The 26,389-nt window shown below is 36.6% G+C and overlaps 2 protein-coding genes across 2 annotated transcripts; one reads left to right on the plus strand and one right to left on the minus strand.

Annotated features, from left to right (window-relative positions):
• The first annotated feature begins 701 nt into the window (after nucleotides 1-701).
• On the plus strand, nucleotides 702-1,490 carry LOC113763220. The gene has a single exon (XM_027306967.1). It carries the CDS (start codon nucleotides 755-757, stop codon nucleotides 1,352-1,354), a length of 600 nt encoding a protein of 199 aa, XP_027162768.1. The 5' UTR covers nucleotides 702-754; the 3' UTR covers nucleotides 1,355-1,490.
• A 10,750-nt stretch (nucleotides 1,491-12,240) lies between these two features.
• Nucleotides 12,241-18,594, minus strand: LOC113759824. Its single transcript, XM_027302401.1, has 6 exons — nucleotides 18,247-18,594; nucleotides 17,755-18,204; nucleotides 17,496-17,667; nucleotides 16,923-17,120; nucleotides 13,465-13,811; nucleotides 12,241-12,321 (listed from the first exon to the last, which is right to left on the minus strand). The coding sequence occupies exons 1-6, from the start codon at nucleotides 18,592-18,594 to the stop codon at nucleotides 12,241-12,243; spliced, it is 1,596 nt and encodes a 531-aa protein (XP_027158202.1).
• Between the last annotated feature and the right edge of the window lie 7,795 nt (nucleotides 18,595-26,389).

Here is a 26,389-nt window from a genome sequence, read left to right on the forward strand (position 1 = left end):
GGCGAGATTGTCTACAGCTGGACTGAAACGAGATTGTCTCTTTGCACCTGCAACTGTAAACAATAAATAATGGTCGACATCGAATCGTATGCTAAATTAATTTTTTTTTTGTCTTTAAGCAAACAAGCTTGAAGCCGATTAAACGTTTTGAGTGGTTAAGATTAAGGCTCTAATAAGAGGTTCGGGTTCAACTTCGCATCAAATTTTAATTATTTTAAAACTTATTAATTTATTCTAACTAAATATTAGTCTTAATCATATTATTTGCGGTTTCTTTTTCTAAATTTTTTTAGTAGGAAAAATATAAAATTTAAAAAATAGGAAGGAAGAGGGAATTTAAAGTTCAAAACTTCTAATTTTTTGAATCTCAACCTATTATTTGCGGATTGTTGTTGTATTGTTGTTAAATCATAGTCTGTGTTTTAAAAAAATGTATTGAGTGACAACCCGTATTGAGTTACTTGTATACATATTGAAACGAAAACACAGTTTGAAGAGCCAAGATGAAACCACCTCAGCCAAGGCTCAATCAGTCGATCTAAGTTTAGTCAGACAAAGTAACCATGACTTTACGGGTCATGTAAGCACCTCTACAGAATCATCTATGACCATACTTTCCTTTCATCTTCCTATTTCGGTATTTCCCACCTTTACGTCTTGCTCTATCTTCAATGCATTCAATCTTACTCCCTTCCAAGAAGCAGCAGCCCTCGTGACTTAAAAAAGCTCCAAAACCATACCCTATTTAAGCCTTATGTATAACCAACATTGTTCATTCATATTCCAACTTCCAAAATATACCGAATTTGCAGTCTTCCCCAAGCAGGTACCCCTTGAATCTGAATTAACTTTCTTTTTGTGTTGCTTCTTGTCTGCTGTAGAAATGGATATTCTGCCACAAATGAAAAGCAGAAGCAAGAGCAAGAGGAAGAGATCTGCAGATTCACTACTTAAAGTTGTCTACATTTCTAGCCCCATGAAGGTAAAGACTAGTGCATCAAGGTTCAGAACTCTTGTTCAAGAACTCACTGGCCGAGAATCTGATATCTCGCGGTTCATGGATAATAATGCTAGAGAAGCTCAAGAATTTGAGATTCTTCCTGATACTTATAGGGTATCAAACTCAATGACCAATGCTAACAAACGTAATCAGCATCATCTGTCATTGTTTCCATCATTTCCTGGGGAGGATCCTCACCGGGATTCGCCTACATGCTCGGACTCTTTGTTAGAGCAGGCACCTTCTTTTGGAGATGTGTTATTGAAAGAGAAATACTATCAGGAATTGCTAACATCGGATTTGTTTTCTAACAACTCTGAATTCGATGTCCTTGGAAGCTATGATGAACTATAAATTAGTGCTCTTTTTATTCTTTTTTTGTCTTTTCTCTTTCCCGTCTGATCTTGTACACTACCTTTGTTAGTTTGGGGCTTAACTGTATCAGTTTAGATGTATTCATTGATTAATTACGACAATACAGAATTTAATAGCTTTGGATAAGATCTTAGTGACAAAAGAGTTTAGATAATTGATACGAATGGCGATCAACTTTTCGTTGGGCGCCTATATTATATTTGGCTGCTTGGGCTGCTAGCAGCTAGACTTCATTACTTTTGTTCAATATTTTGAAAATCAGACCGAATCAGTCAGTTTGACCGATTAGCTGCAGATTGACTAATGGCACCATTCCAATTCACTACTAAATTCAAAAAATCAATTGAACCAATCAAATCCATTCAAGGAACATATGGAATTAGTTCATACTATTTTTTTAAGTTTAAAGTCATCCAATTTAAAAGTCATCCAACCGGATTGAATCAATTGAATCGAGTTAAACTGTGAACTGAAAGTTCATCTAGTTCACTTAATAGTCCAGATTTGAAAACATTGCTTCAATTCAACCGAGACACGGGCTAAAAGAGTCGAGGAGAATCACTGATTTAGTCTTTCAACATTTTTATGTAAACTACTTTTTTTTGTAAACTTTGATTTAGGCAAATTTAGTGTTGAAACTTTAATATTACATCCAATTTAATATTTTTATGACAGCACCACTAATTGAAGTTTTAACACAAAAAATTCAAGCCAATCAAGGTCAATACAGAAGCTATAAATCCGGTCCAATATTAAAAACAAGAAACATAAAAACTTTACATAAAAAAAGGGACAAAAGCTAAATTTTCATTGGATTGGGATGAAAAAAAGTGGAAAATCCTCAACCCCAAAAAAACATTGTTGTAATTTTTTCTTGATCTTTGTCTTATCACTAGCTCTAACTAGCATTTGATTGGCTAATTTTTCCTATTATTCATATTAGGGCAGCATATGACTCAAGGTGAGTCGAGTATTAAGCTTATCGAGTGATGCTTGACCAATTTGTGTGAGCTCGAGTTTCAGCTCAAACTCAACAAGCCGAGGAAAATGGTAAGCAACTCGACTCAAGCAAGGAATAACCATGTTCGAGTTCAAATCGATAAAGAATAGATAAAGCTCGATAGTAGCTCGACAAATAGCTCGAGCTGATCAACTCTTAGCAAAACAGCTTGAGGTCAACACAAGTTTCTAGAAATTCAAATTGGTATAGAACCAGCTTCTTGTAACCTATTCTGATCAAATTTAAGCCTAATAACAGCATCATACAATGCCTTGCAAGTTGGCACCTAATTAATTTAACAATTCTTTAGTCCAACAATGAATTTAAAAGTAACAAACTCAGTTGTTAATTGTCCAATAATACAATAACGAAATCATAAATGAATGACCGAAAAATAGTCCAACAATATTTCAATCCAAATTTCAAATACAAGTAGTCAAGTACACAAACAGGGTTCAAACTTGAAAAGCAACTTTTCAATAGTGTCTTGGCCTCCTAGTCCTAGGCATCATTTCTTGATTGTTCCCTTTTGATCAGCAATGAACATGCCACAAGGTTCTCCTCTCCAATGTCCACATCCCTTGTCTCCACTGTCCAGAAACTTTCAGTAGCAAAATTGACTTAATCAATTAGATAGCTAATCAGTAGTCTAAAGATAAAAGTAGGAACAAGCTTTTCACTAAGTTTTGAACAATGTACAAGAACATAGCTGATTAGCCTTTATTTTACTTATTTTTAGTTAAGTTTTAGGTTAAGTTTTTGGTGTGTTTTAAATTAAAATGGAAGATTTGAATTCCTTTATAAGTTACTTTTCATACAAGTAGTGTTTCCTAACCAAAACATGAAAAAGTGTGGGTTAATATGTAAATTTGTGTTGTTTTGTAGGTTTTGGTAACATATGAAGAGATTCAAAGCAAAAAGAGTATGACAGCTTTGACACATCGTGGCATTTTGGCTATATTTTGAGTTATAAGTATCAAATTGAGGTGATTCTTGAGCCATTTTGAAGCTAACACATATCTATATAATTCATATGAAGACATAAAAATCCGGTTCATTGAGTTTTCTAGTCAAAAAGTCAAAATATAGTGGGGAAAAGTTTCTGTCAAGAGCTGAAACAGAGTATCAACCAGTCAGGGGTATTTTGGTCATTTATTAGCCTACACAAATCCAAATGAGATGATTCTTGATGCATTGGAAAGCTAATGCAAATAGCTACAACTTTAATGGTTTGATCAAGAGCTAATTTGTGAGGACCCGAAAATTTTCTCATTTTATCTTATATTACTGGCTTATCAAAATGTTTATTCATCTGTTTTCTCCGAACAGTTTATTTCAACCATTTTAAATTAATTTTTATGGAACCATGTCTTATTTATACTTTTAAAAACGTCTCACTAACAAATTTAAATTTTTCGAAGGCTCGTTTATTAAGGAATAACAAATATACACCTTTGAGATGATAGTCGATCTGGGAGTACAATGATTTTGGAGAATTAAGGATGATCAATAGGGGACTAAGAAGAGTTAATTGAGAGATTAGATGTGATTAAGTTAAATAAAGTTTTTATTATGCGTACGTCGATAATTTCTCGAAAGTCGTACCGCACAACAAATTGGAGACTTGAGAAATTAATACTAGACTCATGTGAGGACTCGCAAATTTACTTATTTTAAATTCCTATTTCTAGCTTATTTAAATATTTATTTGGCCAATTGCTCCGAATATTATTTTCTAACCTTTTTAGACATAATTATATGGATCTATAGTTTAGTTATATTTTTAAAGTGACTTGTTTCAAAATTTAATTTTTGGAAGCTCGTTAAGTGAGAATAGTGAATACGTGTTTGGAGACAATAATCGATTCGAGGATATAATAAGCTTGGAAAAATTGGAGACTTGTACATTAGTCTTGAAATAGGTATTTTTTTTATGTTTAAGTACTCAAGTGATAGTTAGTTATACCATCGTTATAAGAAATCCTTGGAGATTTCACTTTATTGCGCTTAAATCGGAAGTACGCGTTTTTACGCGCGCGATTAATTGAGGGGCTATAGACCATTATTTTTAGACTATTAAGAGTGAATAATAATAGTATGAATGGAAGTGCATTAGAGGGTTAGTGCACTAATGAAACAAACTCGAGAGAAATCGAGCACGAAACGCGCGCGTACGCCCGCGATGGAGAGTTGACTTTTGAAACAATTCTTGTCCACAAACTTATAAGCTTCACAAGGAAGCTTCCTCATCTGCAACGTCACTTTCTTCTTCCACATTCCAGCCGTGCAACTCCAAGGAAGAACAAGACCAAGTTCTCCATTTTCCTTCATCAATTCTTGCTTCAAATCTCCACCAAATCACCTCAAATTTTAACTACACTTAGCTAATCACTTGGTGAACAACTCAAGCTAGGAAAAGGGGCTGCTTTCCACGGTTTTTCTTGAGCATATAGGACCAAAAAATTCTGCCTGGTTCATCTAACTAAGGTAATCAATGATCAACCTTGAAATTTTTGGTTTATGGAAGTAATATAGCACTTATAAGTTTATATCTTCATGTGGGTAGCTTTGTTTATGTTGGAAAGTTGTTGTGTGGGCTCTATGAACTCCCACTATGGTTGGATGGACTGATTTGATGAGCTATGATGTTATTAATGTTGGTTTAGTGCTTAATTTAATGGATTAATGTTGTGTTGTTGGTGGAAACTCAAAGGATGTGAAGAGGGAAAATTTTCCATTTCTGCCCCTGTCTGTCCCGTGACCTTTAGTACATTTTTCGATTGTTCTAATGACTTGTTTCTGATGTATATGTGTAATATAAGTTGTGTACAAAGTTTCATCAAAAAATTTCGTGATTTGGTTGGCCAAATGTTGTGTTTTCAGAAATCAGCAAAACTGGAAATTTTTCCCGTAATTGCTCTGGCAGTGTTTTTGTTTTAGCTATAACTTTTTGCTTCGATGTCGAAATTGAGTGCCGTTTATGGCACTGGAAACTAGACATTCCCAGATTTCCCAAAGTATAAAATGGACGCGATGATTCCACCTGAGTAATCCATACCAATTGTTTGAACATGACTGTCCTGTTTCGCTAGTTCACTGGAAGCTCTGTTTTGAGCAGCAAATTGATGCTCAAATATGAGCTAGTTGTGGACAGATTTTGAAAACGATTTCTTCTGAGAAATTGTAGCTTTATGAATCTATTTTTCAGCGTCACCAACCATACTCAATTCCAATTTGAATTGAGTGAATTGTGGCCGTATTTCGAAACTGATTCGGTGTTTGAAAACCCTCTTTTTGGCTAGTAAACGCCTAAATCTTGGTTGGGACTTGTTAATTTGAAATTCTTGGTGTTAATCACCTACCAAATGTATCTTGGATGTTTTCTAGACATTACCTACACAGATGGACCGTGTTTGAGACACTTTGTTGGCCAAACGTTTTGAAAACGGAAAACGGAAAACGAAATGTACAAGGCAGATTTGCCTTGGAATTTTTGAAACTTTAGTGATTTGGTTAACCAATTTTTCGTGTGTATTTTTGTATGAAATTTGATAGAGGAATAGCCCTTATATGGTAGTATAATCATACCAAATTTGGTGCCATTCCGAGTCCATTTCAATGCTCAAACTAAGTCCCAAAGTTTGTAATGTAAATATGGAAATTTGCCCAACCGTCTCAATTTTTCAGCAACTTTGAGCTACTATAACTTGGTGCTCAAAACTTTGATTCTTGTTCCGCTTGTTTTGTCTATTTGAGTTTCAAATCTGAGAGGCTAGTTCAAATTCTGTGAATTTTACTGAATTTCCACAGTTGGCGAAAAACCAACCTCAAAACTGTCTCGCAAGCCTAAAACAGTGACTTCGAGCCAATTTTTGAATGCCCTCCGTTTGAAATCATGGAAAAGTGTCTTTTAGAAACTTTTAGTACTTTGGAAGAAGTTTCCAACGGTACCAAGTTTTCTAATTTTGGACTTGTAAAGAGTGAGATACGATTTTTCAAAGATCTCGTATTAAAGCTGAAATTTTCGAAACTTAAGGAAATGGAGTTTTTCGAATTCTCCTTTTTCCTTCGATATCACATGACCGTTTTACACTGGAATTTAGAGATGAAAACTAGATTTCTCTTGTGCTTTAAAACCCCGCCTTTGAGCCTCGATTTACGAGTAAATAGGGCTCATTTTCATGAGATTTTCTTAGATTATACTCTAGTACAATCTTCTTCGATAATTGGGGTTTATGAATGATAGAATATTATTAATTGCTCAAGCACTCAAGAGGATCTTCAAGGGGATCTCACAGGAGACGCCTAACTTATCGCTTGTACTTGCTACTTGAATCACTCGGTGAGTGTCAAGTGTGTGAAAACGTGTTAATTGCTTTGATAAGAGAATATTCTGAAAATGCTGAGTCGAGTGTGTACTTTATCACACTCGTTCTCATTTAAGTAAAGTGTACTTGAATTTCGTGACATGAAATACTTTAATTGCTTGAAGTGACTTGTTAAGTAAATTTAAGTGAAGCGTTTAAGTGATTATTTATGCTATGGCTCCATAAGTCGATGGGAGTGAATCTCCTCGACTCTTAAGTGTTAAGTGGGGGACGCCTAAATCTCACTGGCTAACCTTGGACTCGAGCCGGCATGGGCTTGGTCGGGCTCCTTGGCGAACCATGAGAAAACAAAAGCTTGATCTATTAAGAGATCTTGCTTGGCATACTCGTGGAGTATCGCCTTATAAACATATTGCGGGCCCGGTGAGGTATGTAAGGTGAGAAGGGGAAAGTATAAGTGAAGTTCTACGGACTAAACCTACCCGATTGATGGAGTGTCAACTCGTGGAGGTTCGTGATCGTGCAAGTGGAAAATAGCTCCTGAGAGCTCCTATATCCTTGAATTGTTTCTGGTTACTTTTCTAGCTTGAATTGTCATTTATTGAAATATTATCGCTCTACTCGTTAAATTGGGATTGTTACTTGAACAACGTGCCTGCATGTGTGTTCTTGGCCCCACGAGCGTTTTGCTCACCCTGTAGTTTTGTTTTCCTTAACAGGAAAGGATTGGAAGTGAACCTCGGAGAAACCCCTTTTGAATGTACTTTTGTATTAGGGTTTTTAATGTACTGGGTTAGACTCTTGATTATTGTATACTTTGGGATTTGATGTAACCTTTGAAAACTTGATGTAAGGATTGGATACTTGACGTATTTTGGAACTCGTGATGTAAGTTTGAATGTTATTTATGGGAGTGACCTCCCTTTCTTACTTATATCATCGTGATGGCCGGTATTTCATTAAGTTTGAACGGGAATTGTCTTGAGTCCTGACGAGAGCTGGGCAGGCGTCCCGCGGATACCCTTTGGTTCGCCTTAGGGAGAAGTGGGGGCGTCACATAATTCAACTTCCATCATTGAGAAAAGTGTAGGTGAAATTGGTCCAAAAACAGAGCAAAGTTGAGATTGAAGCTGAAAGTGCAAAACTGAGTACAAAGAAAATCCATGAGACACATCCGCAAGGTGCAGGCAGGTTGTGGATCCACCTTGCAGATCTCTTATTTGTAGCTGCAACTTGCTCTGCAACTTGCATTTTGTTCACACCAACCTTTTGACCAATTCTTCTACAAGAAAAACGACTGGAACCAGATAAAATTGAATTGGAAAAGTAGAAAACAACTTTGTGTCTACATTATGAGAACATCTTCTCATCCAAAACATCTATAAATACCCCTTGAATCTCATTCATTTGAGAAATCATATTAGCAAGAGAGATAGCACCTTGTAGTGTGAAATAGAGTAGAGCAGAAGTAGAAATAGAAGTAATTTTAACTCTACTTTCATATTGTAATTTTCAAAATTAGTTTAAGAACTTTGAGAGGGAGGTGAAAACACTCTTGTATCAAGCTTATTTGATAGATCAACTTGTGAAGGAATTCAAGGATTCAAGTTTCAAGACATTGAATAATAATTCTTCTTCCTAAACTTTATCTCTTGTTCTTATTTATTATGCTTTGTTACATGTTTGTTTCACGTTTAGATGTTCTTAATATAATGTCTAGTTAACCTTTTCCATATCTTAGGGTGAAGATGAACTTATTATCGTTTTGATTTGAAGTAGTTAGGGGATGATTATGTTTTTTCATGATTTGTTAGTTTGAGAACTTGTGCTTATGCTTTATAGTTGTTTGGCCATCAACTATAAATGATTTGATAATGTTAAGCAATGAAAGTTGCCTTCTAATAGATCTAAATTCTTAAACATTAGTCTTATTCTCACGAAAGTAGTAAATAATGGTTGGTTGGATTCATACAATAGTTTCATTGAACTTATTTAACTTGTTTCTTACCTTTTCTTTATGAACATAGGTAAAGGATGATTCAAGGAGTTAAAGGAATTGGCGAAAGCGATTTCTAGAGGAGTTAGCCAAGATGGTTTCTCCTAAATGTTTATTGGCGAAAGTAAGGACATACATTTCGAAGTTATTCCTTGACAATTCATGGAAGTATAAGCATAATCATCTTAATTAACTTCTAATCTTGACATAATAAGGAATTCTAATCCCTAGGATCCTCTCACCTCATCTTTAAGCAATTCTAATTTAACTTGACTTTATTTTCATTTACTTTCTTGCAATCTACAGCCTAGTTGGTTGGTTTTACCACCTAATGGCTGGTTTTACATTACTTATTTATAACTTCTATGGCCGGTTGTACCATTTAAGCTAACTTCTAACTCTTATGCCTGATTGTACTACCTAAGCAAACTTTTATGACCGGTTTTACTGCCTATCTAACTTTCTTTGCTTTTAATTCCTTAAACTTTGATTGTCTAGATAATAAAAGAAGTGATTAAACTCAAGTGATTGCCAAACTCTAAATCCTTGTGGGATCGATACCTATTATCCCTATGCTCAATAAATAAACCTATACTTGAGAAAATAGGGTAATAAGGTTTTAAAATTTGTAATATAATAAAATACCCTATCAATAGCATTCAAATTTCTTCAAAACTAGAATTAAGCAGGAACAAACGCTATCATCGTGCCACCACTTGATCACTAAATAAGAAAAATATAACCAACATACATTGTCTTAGATTGTCATCAGATTATGGAAGCAACATGCTACCGAAAACAAATCAGTAGCCAAAAAAAAGAAAGGAACAATACACCTAGCTCCCAAAACAACCACAAAGGGAATAAATATAAATCATCACATCTATGACTTATAAGAACTACGACATAATATAAAGAAAACCTCAAACATGATAGCATCAAGGTTTAGCTATTAAAATCTTCAGTGCTATCTTTGCTTTCTACAAAAAGAAAAATAAAGAAAAAGATTAAGCCAATTGTAAAACACATTTCAAATAGCAGATATAGTAATTTAATTGCATACTCACTTTATCCCTTTTCTTAACCCTGTGTAACTTATGACATCAATCACTAGCACACATCAATATTTTTACAGTTTCTGGTGCCACAGAAGCATGATAGGCATCGATCACTATAGTTCCAATATTAAATATAGCTTCTAATGCTATAGTGTGGATGGAATGGCTAAAATATCAGCAATCATCCTAAGCAAAATCTTGTACTTTGTTGTGTCTTTTCACCATTTCAAAGCATCTAAATTCTCAATATCTAGATTTGAATTCTCATTGGTAGTGAGAAGACCATCTTCAAAGTGGATGTCTAGCTCATTATTTTATGGTTGAATACTTTCCACTGTCTTAATATGACTGAGGAATTCCTTCATACCCATAAGAGGTGCTGAATTTGAATTATTGCTGCTCTTGCTTGGTGGATCCTTTGTTACAACGTGAGAACTCATTCTTGTATAACTCGAACTTGAAGCATGCATCTCTACACATTTGGCATATAGATCATATAGTGCTTCCTAAACCTTTATTATATTGGCTTGCACATCATGTGGAGGATACATTAAAAGAAAACAATAATTTATCACACTCATTTTGTACCTAGGATCCAAAATAGCATCTATAAGTATCAACAAGCTGCACTCATACTAGTACTTATCAAATTTCAACTTCAACTTTTGAATCATTGATTCAGCAAAGTAATCTTCATCAGTAATTTTACTATCTACTAATGTTTTAATTTGACAAATGATAGGGTATTTTACTACACTACAAATTTTAAAACCTTATTACTCTATTTCCGCAAGTATATAGAGATAATATGTGTCGATCCCACAGGGACTTAGAGTTGGGCAATCACTTGAGTTTAATCGCTTGCTTTATTATCTAGATAATCAAAGTATAAGGAAGTAAAAGCAAAGAAAGTTAACTTGGTGGTAAAATCAGCCATAAGAGTTAGAAGTTAACTTAGGTAGTACAACCGGCCATAAGAAGTTATAAGCAAATGATGTAAAACCAGCCATTAGGTGGTAAAACCAACCATATAGACGGTAAGTTGCAAGAAAGTAAATACAAGTAAAGACAAGTTAGATTAGAATTGCTTAAAGATTAGGTGAGAGGATCCTAGGGATTAGAATCCCTTATTATGTCAAGTTTAGAAGTTAGTTAAGGTGATTATGCTTATGCTTATGCTTTCATGAATTGTCAAGGAATAACTTCCAAATGGATGTCCTTGCTTTCGCCAATGGACATTTAAGAGAAACCGCCTTGGCTAATTCCTCTATAAATTGCTTTCATCAATTTCTTTAATTTCTTGAATCATCCTTCACCTATGTTCATAGAGAAAAGGTAAGAAACAAGTTAAATAAACTCAATGAAGTTATTATATGAATCTAACCAACCATTGCTCACTACTTTTGTGAGAATAAGGCTAATGTTTAAGAATTTAGATCTATTAAAGGCAACTTTCATTGCTCAATTTGAATCAAATCATTTATAGTTGATGGCCAAACAACCATAAAGCATAAGCACAAGTTCTCAAACTAACAAATCATGAAAAAGCATAATCATGCCTTAACTACTTCAAATAAAAAAGCTTAACTAGACATCATATTAAGAACATCTAAGCCTGAAACGAACTTGTAAAAAAGCATGGCAAATAAGAACAAGAGACAAAGTTTAGGAAGAAGAATTCTTATTCAATATCTTGAAGCTTGAATCCTTGAATTCCTTCACAAGTTTTTCTCTCAAATAAGTTTGGTACAAAAGTGTTTGCACCTCTCTCTCAAAACTCTTAAACTAAGAAAAAAATTTTCATTATGAATGTAGAGGTAAAACTACTCCTATCTCTACTTCTATTCTACTCTACTTCATACTACAAGGAGCTATTTCTTGCTAACATTCTTCTCAAATGAATGAGATTTAAGGAGTATTTATAGATATTTTGGAAGAGAAGATGTTCTCATAATGTAGACACAAAGCTATTTTCTACTTCTCCAACTCAATTCTAGCTAGTTCCAGCCATTTTTTTCTTGTAGAGGAATTGGTCAAAAAGGTTGTGTGAACAAAATGTAAGTTGCAGCTATGAATCAGGGATCCATAACTCTATACCTTGTGGATTGCCTCATGGATCTTCGTTGCACTCAATTTTGCACTTTCAGCTTCAATCTCAACTTTGCTTTGTTTTTGGTCCAATTTCAACTGCGACTTTCTTGATGATGGAGGCTAAATTAGCTCTTGAACAAAACGTGAAAGTTGTAGATCTTTCAGTTAGCTTTCCAATAGGTCAAGAGTCATCTCATTTGAATTTTGTAGGGTGCAAAATGACCAAAATATCCCTGACTGGTAAATGGTCTGTTTCAGCTTTTGACAAAAAATATTTTCCCACTGTATTTCGACTTTTTGACTATAAATCTCAATGAACTGGATTTCGATGTCTTCATAAGAGTTTTACATTCAAAATGGTTCAAGAATCACCTTAATCAGATACTTGTAGCTCAAGATATCACCAAAATACCACGATGTGTCAAAGCTGTGAAACTCCTTTTGTCTTCAATCAATTCATATGAGACCAAAACCTACAACAACAACAACATAAACTTGCATATTAACCCACACTTTTGCATGTTTTGGTTAAGAAACACTACTTGTATGAAAATTAACTTATAAAGGAATTCAAATCTTTCATTTTTACTTAAAACACACCAAAAACATAACTTAAAACCTAACTAAAAATAGGTAAGATAAAAACTAATCAAATTCCCCCACATTTGAACTATTGCTTGTCCTCAAGCAATTAAGAATTACAAAACATTATAATAGTTCAAACATGACCTGTTTGAGCGACTCATAGTCAGTGCGCAAGACGAACTCACGAGGTCGGAGGTAGTGTTGCCAAGTTTGAAGAGCTCGAACTAAAACCAGTAATTCCTTGTCATAGGTCGAGTAGTTTAGTGAAGCTCCATTCAATTTGTCACTAAAATAAGCAACTGGCCGACCTTCTTGGAGTAGAACAGCTCCAACACCTATACTAGAAGCATCACACTCAACTTCAAAAGTTTTGTCAAAGTTGGGTAAACTAAGAACAGGTGCATGTGTGAGCTTATGTTTAAGTAATTGGAAAGACTTAGCTTGTTCATCTCCCCAGTAAAATGGCACATTCTTCTTGACAATGGAGGCAAGTGGTGCAGCAATTGTGCTAAAGTCCTTCACAAAGCGTCGATAGAAGTTTGCCAAGCCATGAAAGCTCCTTACCTCACTCGTAGTAGTAGGAGTTGGCCATTCACTTATAGCCTTCACTTTTGTTTGGTCAACTTGTATACCCTGTTCACTTACAACATAGCCTAAAAATACAAGTTGATTAGTGCAAAAGGTGCACTTCTTAAGGTTAGCGTAGAGCTTTGCCTTTCGAAGTACATCTAGGATAGCTTGCAAGTGCATAACATGCTCATTTAAACTTTTACTATATACTAAGATATCATCAAAATAGACTACCACAAATTTACCAATGAATGGACGCACAACATGATTTGTAAGTCTCATGAAAGTATTAGGTGCATTAGTTAGTCCAAATGGCATAACTAACCACTCATACAAGTCATGTTTTGTTTTATGCGAATTTGGTGGTAACCACTTTTTAAATCTATCTTAGTAAAAAGTATAGCACCATGCAATTCATCAAGCATGTCATCTAATCGAGGTATAGGATGACGATACTTTACCGTAATGGCGTTAATCGCTCTACAATCCATGCACATCCTCCATCCTCCATCTTTCTTTGGTACATGTAAGACAGGTACCGCACAAGAACTTAGGCTCTCACAGATCCACTCTTTTCCAAGTAGCTCATCTACTTGCCTTTGTTGCTCCTTGGTTTTCTTAGGATTAGTCCTATATGGTGCTTTATTAGGTAGTGAAGCTCCACAAATGAAATCAATTTGATGTTCAATTCCTCTTAAAGGTGGCAAACCACTAGGTATATCTTCAGGAATCACATCTTGGTAATCTTGCAAAAGGTGAGTGGCAGCACTAGTCAAGGATGCATCAAGTTCATTAGTGGTCGAAACATCTTTGCAAACCAAAACAAGCAAGAGTTGATTAGAAAATAAGGCCTTTTGCATTAGTCTTAGCCAAAATTAGTCTTCAAGAGGCCGAAACTTAGTGGGTGACTTAGCCAAATAAGTGATTCCAAATCACATTAGGTTTTCAAATAAGTGATTCTAAATCACATTAGGTTTTCAAGTAAATTAGTCCAAATCACATTAGGGTTCGAGTCATTGTAAGGCTATAAATAGCCTAGTTTTTCCAATGTTTATGATTATTGAGAATTTTCTAGAAATATGTGAGTTATCACTTTTCTCTTGCTCCAAGAGAGCTTTTTTTTGAATACTTGAGAATTTTCTTGAGTTATTCATCGAACTTATCAATCAAGTACACACCTTGGTTGTGGCGTTCTTCTAGCTTTAACATTGGTTCACTTGATCATTCGACTATGGGTTGAGATTCAATTCAAGATTCGCAATCTAGGGTTTAGAAGGGTCAAGTGTTATTTCGCAAATCAACTTGATTTTCTTCATCTAGATCTGGGATTACGTGAGATATGAGTTCATACCTTTGGGCGGATTCGTATCAGCTTGGTATCAGAGGTAGATTGATGATATCAAGTAATCTTATTCGTGTCTTTGTAAGTTTTCGTTGTTTCAATTATGTCCGTTGTTTCTTGGCTGTTCGAAATTTATCTCTTGTTGGAGTCTTGTTGTCTTGTTTCTTGAGTCTTGAAGTTGCTTAAAAAAAATTGACTGTTCACGGTACTGTATCGCACTGTTCATCGTTATTGTTCATCTAAAATTTTTTTTTTGGTCAGTAGTTGTTCTTGTTGAATTCGTGACTAGTTTCTTGAAGTTAATTCGTGGCTGCCTTTGTGTTTTGGTGTCAAACCATGGTTGATCAATCTTGTTCTTGAAAGTGCTTGAAGTTCCTAAAATTTATTGATAAGAATATTGAATTTCTAGTATTATCTTGGATACTTTCTTGACAAATCATGAAGTTCTTGGGTAAAATATTAGGGTTTCTTGAATTCTTGAACAAAAGTTTCCAAATCTTGAAATTCTTGCAAAACCCTAGTTCCTATTTCTTGAACAAAATAGCGGCTAATTCTTGTTTCTTGTTGCAGCTTGAATTCTTGTCCTTGAGTGTTTGATCCAAATTTGAAAAGAAAAGAAAGAAAGAGTTGTTGTGAAAAAAAAGAGAAACAAGAAGTCGGATCACTCTTGGATTGAAACAAGAAAGCAAATTTGATTTGGGAAACCAAGTTGACTTGGGATTGTAAACAAATCCAAGTCATCACATAACTAATCCAATTTAGATTTTGCTAGCTGCTTATACACAAAAATTACTCCAAAAATCAGCAGCTTATCTTCCAAAATAAATCCAAGAACCAATTGGATTCAACTTCCAAAATTCCAGCCAAGGTACAATCGGGTAGAGAGTTTATAGGTTTCAAAAATTTCAGCCATCATCGCAATATAAATGATACGCTCCTCGGTCAACATGTTCCGAGACACGTAGCACAATTGCCCAAGGATCTAGACGGATGATCAATCGTTTGGATTGCGGAACCTAGAATCAAGATGGACGACTCAACTTGATAGAAGGTGGTAGAACATCGACTCTAATTGAGGTGGTTACTCAAGTAGATAGGCTGGATGAACAACCAAGGATGTCACGCGAGATTGCTCAAAAACCCTTGCCTTGCAAGTAAGAAAGTTGCACATGATTTTAGGGACAACAAAAGTATTGTTTATTCTCAAAAGTTTGTAACTTTTTACTCATACAAGAGGTGCCTTTTATAGGCTAGAAGCCAAGGCAAATCCGTTTGGAGTAAGGATTGACAACTCACCTACTTAAACTAGGAAGAGCCAACTCTTTACGGCATTCCAATCAGATTTGTACCAAACGGAAGTTGGGTACTCATGGGCCGACTTATTAACTCCAATAACTAATGAAACTACTAATTAAATCACGACTAACAAACCAACTAACAACTAATGACTCAATAACGATCAAACCAACTAACAAAACAAATGACTAACAATGCTAACAATCGGCCAACTCATCAAGCACATGCGTGGGCATCACTTGGTGCCTCATTGGCTTGGATCAATGTGTAGACAACTTGATTAGCCTCGTCCAAGCCTTCAATGTTCCTATGGACCCCTTGCTGGTCTTGAACACTTCGAACAAGGGCTTGAAAAGATTTTTGAAGCGCTTTGCCCATGCATATGTAACCGGCCAAGTGGAACTCTCACTTGATCATCATCATTCGACCTTGAGTCAAGTACCTCTCCCGCGCACACATTAGTCCCCTCCACTTGAGAAGGATTTGTCCTCAAATCTTGGGAAAAAATATGTATGATAGGAACAACATTGCACATCTTCCACCTGGATCGGGAACCATAGTAGGTAAGCAAATGGAACTCTAAGTCGGTGCGCTTATAGGATAGCAATGTGGAAACTAGATGAATGAGTACCAACCACGTCACATGTCGCCTGGACAACCTTATGATGCTTCTGAACAAGGACATTCTCCAAGACAAGAAACACCTTGTATAATGCTTGTGAAAATTCCATTTGGCACTCCAAAACTCCCTAATCAGCCTTCGAGCATGGACTGTCATATTGTCACCTACACAATAAATCACATAGTTAGTAGTCATAGGTATAAAACTATGCAATAGTTTACCATTCACGTGCACAAGATAAGGATCTTCATAATGATGCTTATTGAAGCTAGGAAAATCCCGAGTCTGGTTGTGCAAGGTGGTATAATTCGGCCCTAGTTGTTGCTGATTTGGCACAACTTGCCCATCTGGAGATAGAACAATGAACCAATCGTGTTGCACATCCGTAGAAACATGAACCAGCGAGGTAAGAACAATATTCGGATCTTGATTGACACACTTGTGTGCATCACCCAACATAAGTGGCAGTAATGAAGTGAAGCTCACTCCACACGAATCACATGAATTTGCGCAAGTTGGAGTTGATAAAATGAGCTCGTGGTGGCTAGCTTTTGGACGTGTGAATATGCATGAAAGATCGCAACATGCAGCTTGGACAAGCATGAAATCAGGTTGCAACTCTTTAGTCAAAGCTGAAAATTTTTGGACAACTTTACTACCTACAAAAATGAAATAAGTTTCAGCTTGTTTCGAACCAGAAATTGGATAAAGAAGCAATGGGACATCATTAGTTAAACGGTAAGAAGGTGTAGAACAAGATTTAAATGTGAAAACTCCCTTTGATACTTCAATGTTCCTTCCACCAATTGATTCAACTTGAGAATCCAGCGCTGGTTCTTTACACTTCTCATCAAAATCTACATAAGAACGACAAGAATTAGGACTACTAACATGCTCAAAATAAGGTAAAAATGATGAATGAACCTTAGACAAAGAACAAGAAGTAAAATATGGAATTCCGCTTTTAAGATGTGCTCGAATCAATCCTCCAATGGTGTGGACAGGTTTGAATTGACATTGTTCTATGAATTGACACCAAAGAGATTTAGCTCCTAGAAGACAAACTCCATGGAAACTCGCAAAGTGTCCAAGTGACTTCGGAATGGAACAATTTAAAATCAAGGCGATTGCACTTTGCTTAACCTGCACAAAACAAGAAACACTGGACAATGCAAAGTTAAGATTGTTAGAAAAACTATAAACACTCGTGTTCCCACTCGCAATCAGCTCACTTGATGCTTCACTCATCTTATCAGATTCTTTTACCTCTTTTTCTAGCTCACTTTCCTCAACTTTTACCTCATATGCACTCTCAACTGTTACCTCACACTTCTCATTAACAGCTTCATCTTTCCACTTTTCTGCTTCAACGACAACTTCCTCAACCTCGGCCCTTTCATCTGGCTTTTCTGGAAGAAGACATTGGTAAATATCTCACCATGACTCCTCCATAGACGACTCAAATACAGCCTTAGACCTCGAGAAAATTACTGTAATAGACTCCTTATCCCTTTTGAGTGGTCTTTCCTCCTTTGGTTCACGGCCACTGCTCCTTTGTTTCTTTCCTCTTTTGGCTTTAATAGCCAACTCAAGCAATTCACCAATATCCAAGTAATGTTGTAACTCCAAAGCTTCTTGAAGTTTGGGTTTTAAACCTCTAAGAAATCTCGCCATTGTAGCCTCATTATCTTCTTGGATGTTAGCCCTCATCATGGCCATCTCGATCTCCTTATAGTAATTCTCAACACTCATATTGCCTTGAGTGAGAGTTTGTAACTTCGAATAGAGATCTCGATTATAGTAGCTTGGAACAAATCGCTTGCGCATCATTGCCTTGAGTTCATGCCAACTTCGGACTTGTGGTTCTCCATTCATTCTCCTTCCAGTCCTTACTTGATCCCACCAAATTAATGCATACTCGGTGAACTCAACAGTAGCAACCTTCACCTTTTGTTCCTCGCTATAATCATAGCAGTCGAAGACCATTTCAACTCGGCCTTCCCATTCCAAGTAAGCCTCAGGGTCACTCTTACCTTGAAAGGTAGGAACTTTAATTTTAAGTCCCCGAAGCACCTCCTTAGAACTGTCCCTCTTAGGCTTCTCAGCTCTCTCTTCGTCCTCACTTGCCGAGTAGTCCTCATAATTTGCCCCCTTGGTACCGCTTCGATTTCGGTTATGAGATCTAGATCGAGAGCCTCTCGTGAATCTCTTGGAGAGTTGATCAAAACGGTTGTGTATTTCCTCAATTTGTTGTTCACTAATCTGCTTAAGTTCAGATTTCATCGCGTTGAACATCATGGCGTAGTCGGTGGTTAGATTAGCTTGCTCCATGTCTTTCGTTTTGCCCTGCCAAGCGTTAGCAAACAAGAAAATAATACAAAAATATCCTTACTTCACTCCCTAAGTGTTTCACTCGCGCTCGTGTTTTACTCCAAATGCACTCTAATGGTCTTACCATAAAAATTCTTACCTTGCCGGTTCGGGTAGCTTGAGAAATGCCGCACAAGACCCTCAAATTGTTCACCAAGCTTTCACACAAGAGTAACCAAAAATAAAGACACAATTTGGAAACAATTTGGACATGGTAGTGTATGGTTTTGGCAGTTTCCTAAGGCGGACAGATTTGCAAGTATGCGAGAATGGAAAAGGAAATAAGTAAATGCGAGATGTGGAAGTTTCCTAATTCGAATGGGCTTAGTCAAATGGAAATAGGGGAGTTATCCAAGCTGTCCACTAGTTTCCTAATTGAATTTGGAAACAAGTTAGTCTTTGGAAATCTTTTGGAAAACCTTTTCTTCTTGTAACAACCTTTAGAAAGTTCCAAATTCTACTCCAAGAAGGAGTGCGGATCAGATTTTTTTTCTCCCAACAATCACACAATTCGGTTGCTCTTTTTTTTTCTCTTCGTTTGTTTGGCCAACCGATTCCTTTCTCTTCTTTTTTTTCTCTCTTTTGTTTTCTGTTTTGTTTCTTTTTTTTTTTACTATAACGAACAAACACAACACAATGCTTGACCGAATGGAATATTTTCCAGATTTGCTTTCGGCCAATTCACACGATCAAGAAACTTTCAAGACCTTCAAGATTCTTCAAAAAATTTTAAGAAGGTTATCAAGAACTTCAAGAATTCCAAGATTGTGGTCAAGAAAATCAAGAAACTCAAGATTTCTTGTAGGTTCTTTCAAGATTCACCAAATACCAACAAGTTTTGCAAAATTCAGATTTGAAAACAAGTAAACAAGTTGGATAACACAAGGACAACAAGATTGGAAAATTCGGACAGGAAAGACACCAAGCACGATGGAACCCTAGCGACTCAACTTCGGACAGAATTCAAGACGCAACAATTGAACACACTTCGAACAGCAGGTTAAGACTAACGATGGCACACGAAGGCAGAATTTCAATTGCACTATGGACAGAATTTGGCGACACACTTGGATAGATTTGTGAACAAAAAGAAGCGATTAACGACGCAACAAACAACAAGTAAGTTTTGGACAAATTTGTGACACAACTATGGACAGAATTTTTGCCAAACGAACAACACAAATTGTGACAGCCCCACCTCCCCCTAAGGCGAACCAAAGGGGTCAGCGGACCGCCTACCTAGCTCTCGCCGGGACTCAGTCGTTCACTTCAATCCTCAAACAAAACCAGAATAAACCCACAAGAATAAATATAACGACGGTCCAAAACTTAAAGCAAAACTTATGTACATTACTATCTCAAAAGGGAGTACAAACATCGAATATACAAAGGTTCTCAATTCACCATACATCCAACCCGTGCCGAGCACTAGGGCGAGAACCATTACAAAACCAAAGAAACTAGTCTAGGCTAGTCTCTACCGAGCTCTCGTCCTTGCTCGCCGTCCCCTGTTAAGGAAAACAAAACTAAAGGAATGAGCTAAAAGCTCAGTGAGGTTCTATACATAGAAACAAGTAATTAAACAAGGACATTACTCATGTAATAACAAATAATCCAAAAAAAAACATGTCCAATATAAAGCAATGATAATACATTCATTAAAAGGATACAGGCTCACAAGGAGCAATTCGTTCGTTCGTTCCCCTTTCATTCCCTTATTACTCCAATTATTTAAAAAACGCATCTTTGTAAGTAAAATCCCTCGTTTTTTACGTTCGTTCGTTCATTATCATTCACCTCCTCCTGGACGTTGGCCAGGCTTTTCACCCCCATCCGGACGTTGGCCGGACTCCACCCGACAACAAGGTAATACTCGAGTATACCAAACGTTCACCCAGGTCACCAAATCGCCCGATCGAGTCCGCTTCTGGCTCGAGTCGATCGGTAACAAGGGCAAGGGCCCAGTTCAGCCAAAAGGCTTACATTCATGCGCAACTAGTATTGCAACATTTAATCATCGAAAATTTCATATTTATTGAGGTCGAGTGCGATAAAGTACACACTCACCTAGCGAAAGTTCATTTGAGAAATCATAGAAAACAATTAACATTTAATCAAATATTCACAAATAATCACATAGTCACAACAATCTACATAGTCATAGAAACAAAACGTATATAGAACACTCAACTATTTAAGCAAAATAATGTCCAAAGTATCCTCCCGGATAACACTCTCAATCGCCAAGAAACCCTAATAATAGCCAAGAGAAAATATTACAGTTAAACCCCTCCAAAGTTTAAGTGAACCAAAGAAAATCCGAATAACTACTAGTACAAAGTATAAGTATAGTTTTGGAAGTGAAAAGAGTACATTTAAACCAAAGGCTATGAGTAAAATATTTGTAAAACTTATGCTTGCTCGTAAAACTTTGAAATCTCCATTTAAGTCGAAGTGACAAAGAAAACGTACTCCGAGCAGTCATTATTTTATTTCTCAGGGGTATAAGTTCGGCCAAGTCCTTACTTATATACCTCGGTAAAAGAAGATGCAAATATCCTAGATGGTTCAAGTGATATTCACTCTTAACCCTTACTCAAGTTGCAAGTATAGTTCTCTAGTTCTCGAGCGTAAATTTGGGCAGCACGCCCTTTGTGTTTACCTAATTTTTCCAGCCATTTAAAGCCTCATTATTTTTCTCAGCCAATCCCAAAGTTATACACAATATAAATTCATCACAATAGCCATTCAATAGGCTCAAAGTCATATGAGTACAAAATCAAGTTAACAACATGTGCGTAAATGAGATCTAACAAAAGACAGATTTGACGTGTTTTTACGTAACGGTCACAACCGAAGCTACGCTTATCGAATTGGGATGAAACTTATACTGTTTCCAAGCTAACACAAAGGCCTACAATTTTGATGAAGACCACTTAGTCCAAATTCCAGTGTAACCCAGTCAAATTCCCCAATCACAGAACCAAATTCCAACAAACCGGTCAGTTAACCGTACTGCCTTCAAATGGCCATATCTCAAGCTACCAAAGTCCGTTTAAGGCGTTCTTGGAGGCGTTGAAAAGCTAAGACAAAGTACTAAAACTTTCATGTTTTGGAAAATGGCTAAATCAGCATGGATCATAGTGAATAGACACGGTCAATTGGATGAACTGTCTAAAACGGATCACTGGATGCATCCTAGGGCAGTGAGGGTATTTTGGTCTTTTCACAGGCTACATTGCTCTGATTGGGTTACAATTTTTTAGGAAACCATAAAACATCATTCTATACAACTTTCATGTTTTGTGCTAAGCCAAATTCGGCCTCTCACATACTGTAATAGAATCGGGCAGAACTGAACCACAATTTTCCAGAAATCTGGAATTTTTGTTATTTCAAGCCATAATTCATATTTTCACCTTGAAACTACCACTACTTTCACCTTCACAAGATCATATACCATATATATACATCATACAACACCTAACCCAAAAGAAACCCTAACTCAAAATCATCCATCCAATCATCACAATCACTTGAAAAAAGCTTCACAAGCACAATACTAACATTAATAATCAACTTAATCATGATTAATGGAAAAAGAATGGTTGATCAGCCTTTATACCTCAAGATACAAGCTTGCAAGGATGATCCTTCACCTCTCCTTGGAATTTTTGGTTCCTCAAGCTTCCCAAGCTTCCACCTAGTGATTAATCGGTTTAGTTTTCCTTGGTTGCACTCAAATGGTTGGATTCAAGATGGATTGAAGATTTTTCTCTCTTGCTCTCTCTCTCTCTCCCTTGCTCAGCCAAAAGACAGAAAGAATGAAGGAAAATAAGCTGAAATGAAGGATAAAAGAACAAGGAAAAAAAATTAATCAAAGAGCCATAGGGTGGTGACACTTGTCACCACCAAAGCCATGCAAATTTCTCTTTCTTTCCCTTGCATTTTTGGCCACAAATTTTGGCCATATGGATGAGTATGAGGGGGGATATTTTGTAAAAATATCAAGGGTATGTGGTGATAAGAAAGTGGTGGTCAAGTGGTGGATTCAATCGGTAGTGATCGATACCCGTCGGTTTGACGCGATTTCTCTTAAATCGCGTATACTAGGGTTTTTAGCTTATAATCACTAACTTATTATTATCACTTCTAGTCATATAGTATTCCCCCATCCAAAAGTCACTTTTACCTATCAAATTTGATCATCACTCCGTACCGAATAATCATACTACGGGAAAACGTGAAACCCTAATTTGCTCTTAACTTGGAAACGAAAAGTGAAACCCTACTTCCTAGGTTCATTTGCACCTATTGAGGAATGATTGGGTATTAAGGCCATAATAAATGAATAATTTCCAAATAAAAGGCATTTTTAAGAAAAACGTGAGGAATTTTACAATTCCAGTGATTAAAAATTAGGGTTTCAATTAAAATATGAGTGATTTAAGAAAACCGGTTAGTCACAAGTAAATTAGGGTTTTTGATTAAAATTTTTTAGGGTTTCTAGTCTTTTAAAACAAAATAAGGTTTTAAATCAAACCCAAAAAAATACACTTTAATATTTTCTTTACAAACAACCTCCTAATTTTCGAGATATCACACAAATCACAGACAGATTTTCAACAATGCAATAAGTAACAAGGCAGCGGACACAAAAACCCTAAAGCGAACTAGATGAAACAAGAAAAATAGATATAACGAATTGATACCTCAGCCAGCTTTGAAGCCAACTGATACGCTCCTTGGTCAACTTGTTCCGAGACACGTAGCACGATTGCCCAAGGATCTAGACGGATGATCAATCGTTTGGATTGCGGAACCTAGAATCAAGATGGATGACTCAACTTGATAGAAGATGGTAGAACAGCGACTCTAATTGAGGTGGTTACTCAAGTAGATAGGCTGGATGAACAACCAAGGACGTCACGCGAGATTGCTCAAAAACCCTTGCCTTGCAAGTAAGAAAGTTGCACACGATTTTAGGGACAACAAAAGTATTGTTTATTCTCAAAAGTTTGTAACTCTTTACTCGTACAAGAGGTGCCTTTTATAGGCTATAAACCAAGGCAAATCCGTTTGGAGTAAGGATGACAACTCACCTACCTAAACTAGGAAGAGCTAGCTCTTTACGGCATTCCAATCAGATTTGTAGCAAACGGAAGTTGGGTACTCATAGGCTGACTTATTAACTCTAGTAACTAATGAAACTACTAATTAAATCACGACTAACAAGCCAACTAACAACTAATGACTCGATAACGATCAAACCAACTAACAAAACAAATGACTAACAATGCTAACAATCGGCCAACTCATCAAGCACATGCGTGGGCATCATTTGGTGCCTCATTGGCTTGGATCAATGTGTAGACAACTTGATTAGCCTCGTCCAAGCCTTCAATGTTCCTATGGACCCCTTGTTGATCTTGAACACTTCGAACAAGGGCTTGAAGAGACTCTTTGAAACGCTTTGCCCGTGCACGTGTAACCGGCCAAGTGGAACTCTCACTTGATAATCATCATTCGACCTTGAGTCAAGTACCTCTCCCGTGCACACATCAATAAGTCATGTTTTTTGGGTGTCTTTCTAGCTTGTAAAATCGTGTCTAAGGATCCAAAAATGAATCCAAGTCAGTCTAGGTTTTAGTTAGTTATTAGTTTCGTAATTTGATATGCTAGTCAAGGTCCAAAAGTTTTCAATTTTTGAGTCTACTTGTGTGGCCAAACCTGGTCAATTTCTAGCTTGTTTTAAGTCCTTTTTGAGTAAATATATATATGCTACTACCCTCCAAAAACTCCAGCCCATAATCGCTACACTCTTGGTGAAGTTTGGTGAAAGTTGGTTGATACTCATTGAGGAATTCTGACTTCTTCAAGAGAGACAATCAAAGTGACTTGAGAGGTGTTTGGTGAGATCATTAGAGTGAATTATACACTTGAGTGATACACGAGCACAAGTGAAGGGAGTGAGTGAGGCATTTTCTACTAACGTTTATTGAATTTTCCAGGATTAAAAACATGGCTCACGAAAATGAACTTACCATTGCTCAATTAGCATTCAAAATGGATGCAATGTGGACCGAAATACAAAGAAGATTCGATCGCAAGTTCGAGTCCATTCAGGAGCAAATTGAACAAATGGATTCATCAAAGAACTCCTCTAAGAAATCTAGAGGGAAACAACCTTTGAATGAGTCTAGTAATTCAAATGCGGATACCGAGCTTGAATATTGGAAACAAAGGTCGAGGGAACACAAACATAAACCTAAGCGTGAGAATGAATCTCTCAAGAGGAGGGGTACCATGCAATCTACCTCTTTAAAGCTGATTTATACAAGAAGTGATATGAAGGTTCATTCAACATCTTCGGACCTAAATCTAGGGTTGAACCATCTCATGAGGAGTCATTTTGGGAGATAAATCAAAGTCTTCTACACGAAAAACAAATGGAGTCAAATAGATGCCATCAAAGTGAGTCTTCTAAGGAGGAGGTAGCTGAGTCTATTCCAAATAAAAGAGTATCTCATCCTATTGAACCATTTGTTAAGGAGGTTGATAATGAGGAAACAATCAAGGGCATTGAGCTAGAAAAAGAGGTGGAAAAATCTGATGAGATGAGTGGTGAAAAGGAAGAAAAGAGAGAAAGTGAGTTGATTTTGAGTAAAAATATGAGGGCTTATTGTTTTCCTAACGCACTTACCTTTGCTTGGTTTAGTGTTTCTTCTTTTATGTAGATCAAGCAAAGTCAAGTAGAGTTGATTTTGGCATGTTCCATTCCAAAGCCAATTGTACACTCTGTAAGTTTCTATGGAATTTGTCCTTTAGGAGTTAAAACCCTTTGGTATCAATTCATGAAACAATGTCAACTCAAATCTATCCACACCAATGGAGAGTTAATTCGAGTTCATCTTGAAGAGAATATTCCAAATTTTGGGGTTAGCTGTGTACCAAGGATTCGTTTAAAGAACGAGTTCCTCAATGATCATTGCAACTACAATTGTCATCTTGCCCTTAGTTCACGTGAAGCTCCAACTTCACCAAATCTGCCTTGGTGTCTTGCAAGTGTAATCGAGCACGAGTTCAGTTTCATGGGATATATTTCACACCACTTTGAGGATCCTTACCTCATGACCACAAGCGATCAAGTTGAGCATACATTGAAGCAGGTTCGGGAGATTCAAGGTTCAACAAGGGTTGTTTTCCAACTTAGCAAGTGGTTTTTGTATTGGATGAAATTTGTAGTCATCATAACAAGATTGATTCGAAGGCATGCAACTCTTATTGTCATCATTCATACTTCAATTTGTGGACAAATTGCTTTCAAGAGGAGGCGAATGATGAGAGCATGTGATACGTTCCTCGATCAACACGTTTCGAGACACGTAGCACGTTTGCCCAAGGATCTAGCGAGGATGTCCAACGCTTGGAATTGCGGGATCTAGAACCAAACGGACGACACGATTTGATTCAAGATGGTAGACGACACTCCGATGAAGGTAAATACTCCAGGGGAATAGGTCGGTAGAACAATCTAGGACAGGACGCAAGACTGCTCAAAACCCTTGCCAAAGCAAGTAAAGGGGTCGAAACTCTCTCTCAAGAAGAATCGAAAATATGCAAAACTTTATTGATTAAACGTCTCCCTAAAACCTTACAAAGCAAGCCTATTTATAGGCTAAAGTGACTGAAACCCTAAAGGGACTAGGAAAGGGAAAAGTCGGCCCATGGTCTTGGGACAAGATGGGCCGGCCCA

This window comes from Coffea eugenioides, chromosome 2 (assembly GCF_003713205.1).
Source record: "Coffea eugenioides isolate CCC68of chromosome 2, Ceug_1.0, whole genome shotgun sequence".
Lineage (NCBI taxonomy): Eukaryota > Viridiplantae > Streptophyta > Magnoliopsida > Gentianales > Rubiaceae > Coffea > Coffea eugenioides.

Coding starts and splice junctions, on each gene's coding strand:
- LOC113763220 (XM_027306967.1), top strand. CDS start 755: ATGTATAACCAACATTGTTCATTCATATTCCAACTTCCAAAATATACC.
- LOC113759824 (XM_027302401.1), bottom strand. CDS start 18,594: ATGGAGCAAGCTAATCTAACCACCGACTACGCCATGATGTTCAACGCG. Junction 17,668..17,754: donor GGGATAAGGAGTCTATTACA/GTAATTTTCTCG, acceptor CTTCCAGAAAAG/CCAGATGAAAGGGCCGAGGT. Junction 17,121..17,495: donor TAAGATGAGTGAAGCATCAA/GTGAGCTGATTG, acceptor GTTCTTATGTAG/ATTTTGATGAGAAGTGTAAA.